At 43.0% G+C, this 13,850-nt stretch overlaps 1 protein-coding gene across 1 annotated transcript in view; it reads right to left on the reverse strand.

The window, feature by feature from the left end:
• Positions 1 to 13,850, reverse strand: part of SKAP1 (src kinase associated phosphoprotein 1) — a 328,856-nt gene that overhangs the window by 48,716 nt on the left and 266,290 nt on the right. The window contains exon 10 of the mRNA XM_033169409.1: positions 4,972 to 5,034. Within this exon, the coding sequence (XP_033025300.1) occupies positions 4,972 to 5,034 (63 nt within the window). The remainder of the gene's footprint in view (positions 1 to 4,971; positions 5,035 to 13,850) is intronic.

Consider the following 13,850-nt stretch of genomic DNA (forward strand, 5'->3'; position numbering starts at 1 on the left):
AGGGCGGAAAAGCATTATTATTTGGATGTAAGGGACATCATCATAAGAAACCCTCTAAATTAGTGTGGTCAATTTTAGATTACCTAAATTTGTTGAAATGAGTAATGGCAGAGCAGGGAGAACACAAATCTCAGCAACAGTACATGAAAGAAAGTAGGTCTACTTCTTTTGTGTGAGATATTGAAAAGGAAACAGGGGGTAAGACACAAAACAGGGAAGAGAGTAAAGGAGATCATGTAGAAAATTAAAAAATTGCTCAGGGCTCAGAGCTTCTCATCTAAAGAGAGAAGCAAGCATGGGGCTTATCACTAGGCAACCATAATGGGAAGAATCAATAGTCAAACTAGTTTTTCTCCCTCTTGTTTTGAATTTTAATCTTTCTCCCACCCCCACCACATTTGTGTATGTCTTAGTCAGCTTCATATTATTTCAGGCTTCCCCAGGAGGCTGCCGTTGATTCCTGGTTCCCACTTCCTTACATAACACAGAGCTATATGAGCAACCTGAATAAGGAGTCTGCACATCTCTGCACCCCAAGATGCGTTTAGCGCTACCCCGAATCATTTGCCCTCGGGTCCTAGCATTGTCTCCAGTCTAAAGCTTCATCTCTGCCCAAATCATTCCCAAGTGTGACACATCCATGCCAACAACTGCCACACCATGAATATTCCTGCAACTTTAATTAACAGCTTCCGCCTCCTTTTTAAATTGTCTTCTGTTTAGTGTGGTCATGGCATTAACAATAAATTGCCTTTTATATTAGTTCCTGTTTCCTTAAGGAGGAAGCTTTAATTGCTGGTTGCAATTGCACACACAACAGCTAGTGTGGAAGCAATATGAGAGCAAACTCCCACCATCCCTTACTATACCATAGCTGTCAACCTTCCTTTTTCTTGCATTGGGAAACGGCCATAGCTGTCAACCTTCCCTTTTTTTGCAGTGGGAAACGGCGCTGGAATAAGGGTAAGTAAGTAAGTAAGTAAAATTTATTACGGCCATTGGCCCATATCAAGAACAAATCAGACTGGAATAAGGGAATTTCCCGCAAAAAAGGGAAAGTTGACAGCTATGTACTATACGCCATATTGGCAGCGGTTGATAGTATGTGGAGTCTAACAGCATCTGGATAACCCTGCTTTAGGTAACATTCATTAGCAAGCTAGTTGAAAAGCGCCCTCCACAGAAACTTCAGTGGAAAGTTGCTAGATCAAAGCAGAGCTCCCTAATATACATTGTCCTTCACAAGTTAAAAAAACAGAGCTGCTAAATAGTTAAGATCTCTATTTTAAGAAAGCCATTGTTAAGGAAACATTTGGTACAAAACAAATAAAATGTTTATAATAATTTACTTATATAGTGCCCCTCCCTTCACTTAATAGTGATTTACATGAATATAATAAAATAAAGTAACAATAAAAGCATATTAGTTAGAAATCATTAAAATCATTTTTAAATGGATGGAGGGGTGTGTGTGTGTGTGTGTGTGTGTGTGTGTGTGTATTTGTAACCAAGCATTTTTAGCTGAATTCAATAGTGCAGGATTTATTTTAAGGAAGAGCTAAACTCCAAGAACTGTTTTCAGTGCCAGCATTCAGCTACAGAAAATATAAAGCAATCATACAGAGCATCCACGACTGAGCATGTGAAGAGAGAATCTGCTCTTTTACGGAGGAAACCACAGCCAATCTTCATTACACATCTTAGCTTAAGGGTCAGAATTTCTTGCTCACATGCCATAGCTTCTAATAGCTTCTGGGGGATGTGAGCCCCAGTATTTCCTTTGGAAATAAGTGCTGCAATAGTGCTTCTTCTAAGATTCTTCTAATATGTTGGAGATGGGAATACCATCTTAGTGGCTTTGACAAAATACAGTTTACTAGAACACTGCTGTTTCCTGCGCTGCACACAAAAAGTCAACACCCAGAACTGCAGGAAGCTCAAAGCAGCTCTGCCTAAGTGCTTCTTTCCTGAACTGGGCCCATACATTCCAACAGAGAGAGAAGCAAGTGGGTAGGTGGGACAGGACTGATCCAGGAAACAGGTTTTCTGCTCAGATCCCGCATGGCTTCAATTCTCAAGGAAAAAGCAAGGGTGGGAATGAAGGTGCTTGAGCACTCTGGAAGAGCAGGCTGCCTGTGGTGGCTGGGAGTAATGATTGAGAAGGTAAACTTTCCAGTCTACAGAACTTCCCTGCTTTCCTTTCCTCTTGGCGCTGGTAACTGTGACTCTCCTTTCACCCTGCCTTTGTTTTGTTACTGGGTCTGTATCCATCTCCTCCTTCGTTTTTTCCATAAGCTTTTCCTCTTTTGCTTTCCTCACTCCTGACAATTCCCTTTCCCCTCCGCCCATCTGTTGCCTAAGTTTTACGAGCCTGGCTCCTTCTCAAAGACTTTTTGGTACCTGTTTCCTGAACAAGGAGGGGTGAGGGAAGTAGGAATATTCAAAGCATTTGCACTTGGGGGGAAAACAACAGTCAAGAACTGGATGCTAAATTAGGCAGCCTGATAGAAGTAAACATCCTTGATATGTCAATCGTAACCCACTATAGATTTAAGTATGAAGGAGTGGTGCGCACTATGCCTCTTTCATCTTTTGTATTTAAATTTTACACTATGAAAGGCCAATTTCCTATCTTGGGATTAAGAAATTCTACATCTGTTCAATTTGCTTAATTTGGACTGATGGCCAGGGAAAGGTGTGTTTCCTCCTCCTCCTCTGATTATGTGCTTTGCTTTGTAGGGATGGTGAATTATAAATTTTGGATTGCTTGATGAAGATCAGCATAAAGAGTACAATTCCCACAACTGCATTCCCCTGGAAGGCATGGAGGTGTCCCACTGGACTTGCCTTCTCTGAGATTCCTTTAGATTCTTTTCCTGCATGGACTCCACTCCAGCAGAGCTGCAAGACAGGAGTGTTAACTGATGTACCGGGTATGTGGTGTGACACACACACGATTAATGATCCAGGTTTTGATTGATTGATTGATTGATTGATTGATTAAATGTCAGCATGTCTATATACTGCCCCAAATATAGGTGCACTTTTAAGGATGCAAGGGGAAGGGTGTATACTAAGGATGTTAGGGGAAGAGAATCTACACTTTAACTAACAAACTTAGTTGGTCTCTAAGGTGCTACTGAACAATTTATTTATTTATTTATTTATTCATTCATTCATTCATTCATTCATTCATTCATTCATGGAAAAGTCCATTTATGTAACAATTGTTTTCATTAGAATTATAGAGTTGGAAGAGACCACAAGGGCCATCCAGTCCAACCCCCTGCCAAGCAGGAAACACCACCAAAGCATTCCTGACAGATGGCTGTCAAGCCTCTGCTTAAAGATCTCCAAAGAAGGAGACTCCACCACACTCCTTGGCAGCAAATTCCACTGTCGAACAGCTCTTACTGTCAGGAAGTTCTTCCTAATGTTTAGGTGGAATCTTCTTTCTTGTAGTTTGAATCCATTGCTCCGTGTCCGCTTCTCTGGAGCAGCAGAAAACAACCTTTCTCCCTCCTCTATATGACATCCTTTTATATATTTGAACATGGCTATCATGTCACCCCTTAACTTTCTCTTCTCCAGGCTAAACATACCCAGCTCCCTAAGCCGTTCCTCATAAGGCATCGTTTCCAGGCCTTTGACCATTTTGGTTGCCCTCCTCTTGACACGTTCCAGTTTCTCAGTATCCTTCTTGAATTGTGGTGCCCAGAACTGGACACAGTATTCCAGGTGAGGTCTGACAGTGGTACTATTACTTCCCTTGATCTAGATGCTATACTCCTATTGATGCAGCCCAGAATTGCATTGGCTTCTTTAGCTGCTGCATCACACTGTTGACTCATGTCAAGTTTGTGGTCTACCAAGACTCCTAGATCCTTTTCACATGTACTGCTCTCAAGCCAGGTGTCACCCATCCTGTATTTGTGCCTTTCATTTATTTTTTTTTGTCCAAGTGTAGTACTTTACATTTCTCTCTGTTAAAATTCATCTTGTTTGCTTTGGCCCAGTTCTCTAATCTGTTAAGGTTATTTTGAAGTGTGATCCTGTCCTCTGGGGTATTAGCTACCCCTCCCAATTTGGTGTCATCTGCAAACTTGATCAGGATGCCCTCAAGCCCATCATCCAAGTCATTGATAAAGATGTTGAATAAGACTGGAGTTTAATATATGAGATAGACTCATGACATGCAAAGCGAGATATGTCAAGCCTTTGTTTTTAATAATTGTGATGATTATGGCGTACAGCTGATGAAAACCCCAAAGTTGAAATTGTTAATTTGGGGTTCTCATCAGCTGTACGCCATAATCATCACAATATATTAGTCTATCTCATATATTAGTTTCACCTTTTAAGTTGAATTACTGAAAGAAATGAACCTTTCCATGATATTCTAATTTTTCGAGTTTCACCTGTATTTCGACTGCTTCAGACCAACACAGCTACCTACCTGAATCTAACAAAGGCTAGTAATTGTTAGAAAGAAATGGCACTCTAAATGTTTCTCTCTTTTTTTAGATTTGAGAGAAAGATACAGTGCCTAGCTGAGTAACACATTGCAGCCTCCCCAACCCCCAGAAAATTAACAAGCTCAAAGCCCACCAGTATTGAATATGATTCATGTTTGAAAGTTGTACTGTATCTATGGCAATTTCAATCAAGCACTGTCAGCTTGGGTTGCCTGTGGTTCTTACTGCAAGGAAGAAAGTAAAAGAAGGCTGACTCAGGGCCGTTCTATATATAATGTGGCAGCAGACCCAGGTTTGTCATCAAGTATACAATTGACAAGGAGCTGCAGCCAAATTTTGCTTTCTTGTGTGTGGACCTGTACAATATATGTGTGTCCAAACATGGTTTTGTTTCTTTGGTGTACACCCTGCAATTATGGTGGTGGTGGTGACGATGATGTAATGCATGCTGAATTAGGATTTGAAAGCAGTTCCAAACTGATAGTTTATCTTTTACCTGTCTTCTCCATGCTTCCAGCACCTTCTCTGCCATCTGAAGTGGACAAACCAAGTTCATCATCTACAATGAGAAAAGAAGTGAAGTAAATCTAGCAGTTTCTGCCAGAAAACTAATTTTGCAAAATTATAATCTGGATTTTAGAGCCAAGAAATCTTTAAAAATAACCACAAAACAAATATAAACATCTGTGACTGCCCATCACAATTTGCACGTGGAGAGGGGGGTGTTTCTAAAAAAAAACAATGGAACAAAGCACTTGGTAACTGACTTATGTGCTCCAGAGCACCAGGGCATAATTTGTGCCATGACTCTGCCTTGGCGTCTAGTTCTACAAAAAAAGGGGCAAGATTAGGATAGAAAAATGCTATCTAGCACTACATCTTTTCCTTTTCCTTTGCAATCAGAACGTCCATCACTGCTGCATTTTTTTGTCGTCAAGAACTTCTTAAGTATGTTGCCATCCATTTGCAGAGAGACTCTTTCCATTTTATCAATAAAATATAAAATAAAATAAAATATTTAAAACTCTGCTGCCATAGCAGTGATGGTACAAGGTTGCAACAGAATATAGGGTTGGCACTACCATTAAGCAGTCAGGTCACATGATGCCATGAGGCGGGCAGTGTTGAAAGGCAGAATTGTGTGCGCCACATGACCCATCCCACATCCCCTAAACAAGCCTGCTGCCCTCAGGTGCAGTAGAGGATGTTCTCCCATTGTCATTGTCAAGGTAAGATTTGATAGACACAAAGTCTGTCAGCTTCTGTATACAGAATGGGAGTGGATACAACTCTGTTCTTTCCTCTGGGCAGCAAAATGTCTTGGGATGGGCCTGCAGAGGATATTTTATGTGGACAGCATCAGGGGACAAGAGACAACCTGATTATGGCTTTAAAGCCACATGCTCATTATGGGATGAAGCACAGAAATTTAGACCTGGAACCTGAAGAGACTTAAGAGGATTCTGCTCAGATCATAACCACTCCCATAAATACAACCTTAGTAAGCCTATGATGGTACACACAGAGGAGCCTAGAAACAGTGGGTAAAGTTTTCAACCATTCCCGCCCCTGCCCCCAATTCAAACAACACTTGGACAGCCACCAGATTGAATGGTTTGCCTCAGCTCCAGGCATGTGGCTAAAATTATTTGCTGCTCTTTTTAGAAAGTGGTACCTGTCTCCCTCCCTCCATGCTCTACAGAGCTAACAGCAGTTTCAGCGTAAAGGAATTTGAATCAGGGAAATGGGATGGGAGGACGTGGTTAAACCAATCCTCTTGCAGTGCTACTTCCCTCAACTTCAAAGCAACAGTGTGAGGCTGCTAACTAATATCCCCCCCCCCCGCAGTCCACCACAGACCTCCACACAGATGAATAGATGACTCTCACTGCCTTCCCCACTTCTGAGAGATGTTTTATAATGCAAAATTCCTATATGGGAAGAATTCTCATGTAGGCATTACCACACACCCTCTGTAGATGGCAACATCTAACAAATACACATGAATGTATTTTCCAACTGAAGAGACACTGTGGTCAGCAATACTCCCTATGTTTGCTCATTATCTACAAGCAGCAATAAACCCAAGTGTGAGATCACAATACAGAATACACCAGTTGCAGGCTTCTTTTCCTGTTTTAGGAATTTTGCAACATTTGAAGTGGCCCTAAAGCTGGCATGGGATATGCATCCTTCCCGTTTACTACCACAGCCCACTGGCTGCTTATTTATGACTAGGGCTACATGCTAAAAAGTCATCTGTGATGACTTCATAGAGTTAAAGCAGAACAATGGTTAACAGACTGACTTGTGAAAAGGATGAATCCTTGGTTCAAATCGTTCTTCTGCTATAAGCTTATTAGAGACTATGGCAGACAATACTCTCTAAGAAAGTTCACTTCGCATGGTGTGTGAACACATTTATTTTGCCCCACAGTTATCCCTGGTCAAACAGGTTGTGTGTGGTTTTGAAATAATGCAAACCCCTGAAAAGCCTCTTCTACTCTCTTTTCAACTATCTCACTAAACTCTTTCTAACCTTAGTCGGCTTACGGCTATAACATCTTAGGTGTGGTGGTGGTAGTTTGAGCGTAGCTTCACTGCATTGGAAATCACAAGTATCTTCTGCCCTAAAGCAAGTTTTGAAGAAAACAGCTCTCCTACCTCTCTCCTACCAAAGCCACATATTAACATATATTATATTAATGCCAACACTACGTACAAATATTAAGGGTGAAGCGATCCAATGGTCTAATTCAGGTGTCACTGCTGCCAAAACTCACTTCTGCATACTCGAGTTCCCCATTTGACTGTGACATTGTCTGCATTTGTACTTGGCTTGGCGTGGTTAAGAACCCATTCAAGTGCCATACTTCCTGATCACATGACCACTTGGCTACTTATCAGGCAGTTTGGGCAAGCCACATGGGAAGCTGATTTCAGATGTTACCCCAGCCACGTGGAGCCCTGACCATACAGGAGAAAATTTCAGTGGCAACATGTCAGTGCAGCAACGTTAGAATCAGCACTCATCCCTATGCTGTCTGGGAACAACAAGCTACATGCGAAAGCTTAACATATAGAACAGGAAAATGGGTTATCACCTGCTAGCAGAGGGAGGTAGTATTTTAAAATATGCCCCATAAACCTATCAATTGTTATTTAAGGCAGTAATAGCAATCACTTGTTATAGCGTCATAAATTTACATGGCACTTTATAAGCATAACACAAGCGGGAAAGCTTCCTTAGCTTTGACAAGTATCTCCGGTCTCACTAAAGAGAAGACAATGAATGAAACACACTGTCAGGAGATGATGGAGGCCATGGGAAGAGGAAAAGGGAGGAGGGATGTATGCATGTGGATGTGGAAGGACGGACTTAGCAGAATGGGGGAATGCATTCCAGAAGACAGTATGGGTTAAGAGACTAACAGGAAAACAGAGGCCAAACACAGATAGTTATCATTTGCCAAGTGATAACTTAACACAGGATGAATTTAACCACTTGGTAAGATGGTTGTCTGTATCATCCCACCAAGGACAGTAAGCAGAATTATCATGCTGCCTCTTTTCTAGATTGCTGATCTAGTGCAGATGTGTGGCAAAAAAAATTCCCCATCACATGGGAAGACAAGCTGGTATTTTATCACTTAGCAAACAGACATCTGTATTCACAAGATAAAAGCTGTGTTGGCATGAAGAAATGATTCTTCCCCAGCAGTAACGGAAGGTGTGTATGTTACTGTGCACAAACATTATTCCACTTTACTTGTGTGATGCCCAACATTAAGGTATCACTTTCATGAGCCACTTAAGACCAAGAGCAGCTCCATTCAGTCCCTTCAAAATGTTACCAGCCTGTGTTTGAAGTCTCAAGGTCTGGAAGCTTGCTTCTAAAAATGAAAACTGAAACACTTGGGAAGCCAAATTCTGGTTCTCATTTATTTGTTTGTATAGCAAGGAAATTTAAACCCGGAAGACAATTCTGGTTCTAGTATGAAATCCAGCACCTCTGGAGCACAGAGCTCTAGTTTTCAGTAAACAAAACAAGATATCTGACAGAAGGTCAGATGCAAAGCTGGTCAGACTTAGAAACAGATCTTTTGCCGATATCATAAAATTAGTGCAAAGTGTGCCGGACAACCTGCCATGCTGCACTTTCTGGAAGTCAAAGCTTCTCCCCACCACCACTTTGTCTAGGGCACAGCTGTCTCTTACTCTCCATTCAAATCAATGCAAACCTGGTCAGTTCGTCCCTCTGTGAATTTAGAATTGGATCTGAAGTTGGAGGGTCACAGAAACAGCTCTCCCTGCCCTGTTCCACCCCCACCGTTAGATGGGAAAGTGGCACCAAAGATCTTTTCTAAATAAATCAGGCTTGATTGTAAAACTCAGGCCAATGACGAGACACAACCTCATTAGCATTGATTTTAAAATAAATTATTGAGAGTGCCTTTCCCACCCACCCCACCCCCACCCCTTGCCTGCTCTGTGGATCTGTGAAGGAGAACCATAAATGTTAACTTATTACAATGACTTTTTAAAAAATGCTCATACACAGAAAAGAAGAGGGGAAAAAACCTAACAATAATTGAACAATCAAAGCTCGATTAATATCCTTCCAGGCAATGCTATGATGTGATAAAGAGAGTAAATGGAAAATACAGGGTTGCTCATCCTTCGCTGAACAGTGGAAGGGTTAGGTCAGTTTTTTCAGGCTTTCTGCTGACCAAACTAAAAGAGTGCTGCTGCCAACCCTCAACCATCTCTTGAACCTGGCAGACCTTTTCCTACTTGTGGCAGAGGCAGCAAGAATCACCTGTAAAATGACACAGGCCATGCATATTACATTCAAGCTTGCTTTGGGAGATCTAAGCCGAGGGACACCATTTAGATAATGTGGAGAGTGTTTCAGACCTCATGTGATTGTTCTTCAGGAGCACCCATATCTACAATCAGCACACTGAGCGACTACAATACAAAAAAATAGTTTGTTTTAAAAACAATACCACCAAACACCAACTGCTTCTCTGCAGTCTCTAAATATATCAAGAACTCCTTCCTCCAGCTTTGAACTGCTTGCTATGGGCATGCCACAGTACCACCTCGCAGCCATGAGGACACCATTTAGAACACAACAGGTCTCTAGAAATAGCACATGTGTTTAGGGTGAAACCTGAAGGATAATATGTACAATAAGTATACTTTCAATGTGAGGGAGACCAGAAAGGGGCTACAATCTAGCAGAAAATTCAGCAAATCTCACGCACATTTCAATGGAGCTTATGCAAGAGAAGTTCCCATTGCATTCTTCTTTTGAGTTTCTCAATATTGTTCATTGATTTGCTAGGTCTGCATCATTATCATCCTCTAAGGAGACCCTGGCAGTACATAGAGGGGTTTCTGGGAGGCCTCCCATCTAGGCAACTGACCAAGTATAGATGAGAACTTCATCAGAACTATTAAGCAATTCTTTTAACACAGCTTTCCTCAACCTGGTGCCCTCTATATGTTTTGAACTTCAACTCCCACCAGCCCCAGCCAGCACCACGTCAAAATGAATCCACATATGACCAACCCTTGTGGCTTTACCATTTGATTTAAAGACACTACTAAATCCAAACTTTGGTTGTGAAAACGACCAAAGCAATAAACAGCAAAACAGGGAGGAAGAGAGCAAACAATATGTTAGATAGATTCACATGATTGAGAATTGAGCAGCAGCCTCTAAAAGCTTATTGTGGGCAAGAACTGGCTCTTGGTTTGAGGGGTTTCTCTGGTGCCTCCCCATTAGTGGATCCTCTGGTTCATCCCTACCTATCTGTTTCCATGTTTATTGGCTCTTCTCTGATGTACCCTGAAGAATGTCACTGTAATTGCCCACAATGCTCTGGAGTGACGTAGTGTTATTCCAGAATGCTCTGAGCAAATATAATGGCAGATGCAGTCTTTATTGAAAGATTGATGGGAAATGGGCATAGGACAATGGCTGCATTGGGAGTGTGCCGTTAGCAGCTCCCAAAGATGCTAGCTATTGGTCCTAGGTCTGGTTGTGGGAAACCTTCAGGGCTAGGTTGAGTATCAGGAGCCAGAGTCACAAGTGGGTCAGCAATAAAAAAATAACAGTGTCAGTGAAGTTAACTCTTTAGTCAAAGAAACCAAAACAGCACATGCCTAGTGATCACAGCAACTCTTCTCAGTAGGTCTTGCCCCAATGAGGCAGTTGTGAGGACTGAAGGTCCCTGCCTTCCCACAGCTCTCTAAGGCTCCTACCCCAGTTCCTTCTCTAGAAGCCTAAAGCTCTGGCACCTTGCCTCTCTTTGCTCCGCCTTCTTAATTTCTCTGTGTTCTGGGAGAACAGGGTGAGAGGAGCTGGTCACAGCAGGAGGGGAAGACTCCCTGCATTCTTACACAGCCTGCCTCAACTTTGTCTCCTGGCCCCACCTCCTCTCTTGCCTCTGAGTCTGAACCACTCTCTGCCACCACCTCTTCCTCCTCACTAAACCCTGTTGCCTCTTCAGCTTCCGACACCTCCTCCTCCCACTCTGCTCCTTCTTCTCCCTCTGACCACTCATCATTGTCCCACCACCAATCCCCTGGCTCTGAGCCTTCTTCCCTGGGGGGGTTCTCCTGGGGATTTGCCAGCTGGTGCCTCTGACCACTCCTCTGCATCCAGCCAGTCAATGACTTCAGGGTCTTGAACAGCCAGACCCAAATTCAGTACTGGAATTCTCCCTTCTAGGGTCCCTGAGGACAGTTATCCAACATAGAAGAACAGCAAGCATAGTGTTCTGTCAACCAAGCAAGGGCAAAAGGCTGCAGCCCTTAGGCTTAGACTAACTACCAATTGCTGGGCCCACGGTGAACATCCCTTATATTTTCTTTGCCTGAAGAGGGTCCAAGATCTGAGCACACATAGACATTCAAAGGTAGTGCTTACTTCATCTTTTATTTTTTACACTTTGGTCATTTTAACAAGAGAGTCTCAGGAAAAGGCACTTGAATTTCCCATGACTGTAAAACATAATGGAAAAACTTGGCCAACCCTGAGGCTTCATACAACCTGTAGCAGGGTCCAAGTTGCACAGATATTATCAAAGAGATCACCAGGTTACGTCAGGTTATGAAGTTCCAGGTTTAAGTTTTAGAATCCTTAACGTGTTAGAAAACACTGCCCATCAAATTCCTTGTCTCCTTGAACAAGGTTAGTGAGCATTTGGCCCTCCCTTGCCAACCGCTCAAATTGCTCAGCAAAGCTGTTTAGCTGAGTGAACCCCAGACATTCCCCCAAGGAGATTCTTCTGTCTCGCCTTCTCTCTGCTTTACTGGAAACTCCACTCTTATTTTCATCTCAGGCTGCTATGCAAACCGCATTAGCAGAGCTTTCTTAATGGGTTCAGGGCAGTTTGCTGGATCTAAGTCCTTGGCCCCAAACAGAGCCAAATTTCACCAGAAATGTCTTCTCAGCTGCCTCCATGTATTCTCTGCATTGTTTTGAAATCAAAGAAGGTAAAGAAAAGGAAGTGTGACACCAAAAAGAACTTGGAAAATTATCCAAGAGTTTTCTAGTCCAACCTGTCTTCCCAGAAGCAGTATGCAGGACTTAATTTCAGCTGGACACCCCCAGATCTACCTCGAGAAACTCTTTTTCATGCAAAAGGGCTCAGCTATTGGATGTGATGCATAGTAAGAGATGCCTAGCACATGTACCAAGTACCTTTGCGAAACCACCACAAATGGCCACCAAACACCTGAGGTGAGAGCTAAAATTTCTGGACTAAAGACTGCAATTTTGAGAAAAGCCAGAGGCCAAGCTCCAGCCTAAGTGTTGAAGAACCCTGATTCAAATGAGCCCCAGTGATGCATAACTTGATAATGGTGATATTTATGAGCAATGGGCCGGTTCACACATGAAAAGTCATCACTCAAAGACTGCAACACTGAAGCAACAGTTTGCAGGTGAATGCACCAACAAATAATATACACTATAGTCAGAACTTCCATGTTGCCACAAATACAGTGCTTTTCAATCATTTATGTTCCTACAATAAACTGCAAGGCATCAAGCCATGAGCAATCCAAGCCACCAGACACCAAGCCATGGGTGTAGTCTATGTGTGAACCATCCCTACTCAGGGCATGCGTACACCAATGTAGTCACCGTATGCTGTTCTGGGAAGAGACTACAGCTCAATGGCAGGGTGCATGTTTTGCATGCAGAAGGTTCCCAGATTCAATTGCTGGCATCTGTAGAAGGCAGCTGCCCACTCTGGCAGAGAACAGCCCTCCAGGCAAGGGCATAGGAAGGGAGGGGCGGAGGGGGCGGAGCACCCCGGGTTCCACTCTGGGAGGGGTGACAAGATGGCCCCTGCCTCCCCACAGCTGTAGAGCGGCCGAGGCCGCACGCTCATGCGGTGTTTGTACAGGCGTCCATACAGGATGCCGCTTGCGCAGCAGCCTGTATAGTCGGCGTGCAAGCGGCAGCCCGTATGGACTGCACATGTGCGACATTCCGTACGGAGTGTGCACGCGCAAGATGACACACATGCACATTCCATACAGAATGCCGCACATGCGCAGTCTGTACAGGCTGCGCTGCCCCGGGTGCCAGAGAGGGTTCCTCCACCACTGCCTCCAGGAGTTAAGATAGAGACTCTTTCATCTGCTACCTGATCTTTTCTACCTGGATATGCTTTTTATGCAAAGACTTCCAGGGATTTTACCTGGAACTTTCTGCATACAAAGTATGTATGCTAGGGTCCTCCCACAATGAAGAATAAGTAGGTAAGATTCTTCTTCTTTGCTAAACTATACACTGAGCAGGTTGTCCTGTACAATGCAGGGCTGCAAGTTTTAAGTTGCCTCCGTCAGGGCTTTGTCTGCAGGCTAAAAGAGTGGAATCTAAGGCTGACAACTTGAAGGATTGCAGTTGAAACATTAATATCATAATTAAATGCCAGGTTTTCCCAGTTGCACAGTGCCCCTAAAAGCTTTTGATGGATGGAAGCTTTCAGGAAAGAAGCCATTCACGTTTTACCTCAGGAAGGTGCTGCCAGCAAACTGCTCACTGGTCTGGCTTCCACACTAAGGCTGAAAAACAGACTCAATATGCCATTCAACCTGACTTCCTTCACTCTTGCCCACCCATAATGTGTGTGTGTGTGTGTGTGTGTGTGTGTGTGTGTGTGTGTGTGTGTGTCACAGAGGACTGTTCCTGTGTAAGATACTAGAAAAAGACCAGTTTAAGACTGCAAAACAAGCATGCATTGCATTTAATTATAGTATTGGTGCTGCAATCATTTCACTTGTTTAACTTGTATTCCATGAGTTCAGCCTATTGCCCAAGCATCTTTAAAAAAAAAAGTGTTTAAAAAA

This window comes from Lacerta agilis, chromosome 14 (assembly GCF_009819535.1).
Source record: "Lacerta agilis isolate rLacAgi1 chromosome 14, rLacAgi1.pri, whole genome shotgun sequence".
Classification (NCBI taxonomy): domain Eukaryota; kingdom Metazoa; phylum Chordata; class Lepidosauria; order Squamata; family Lacertidae; genus Lacerta; species Lacerta agilis.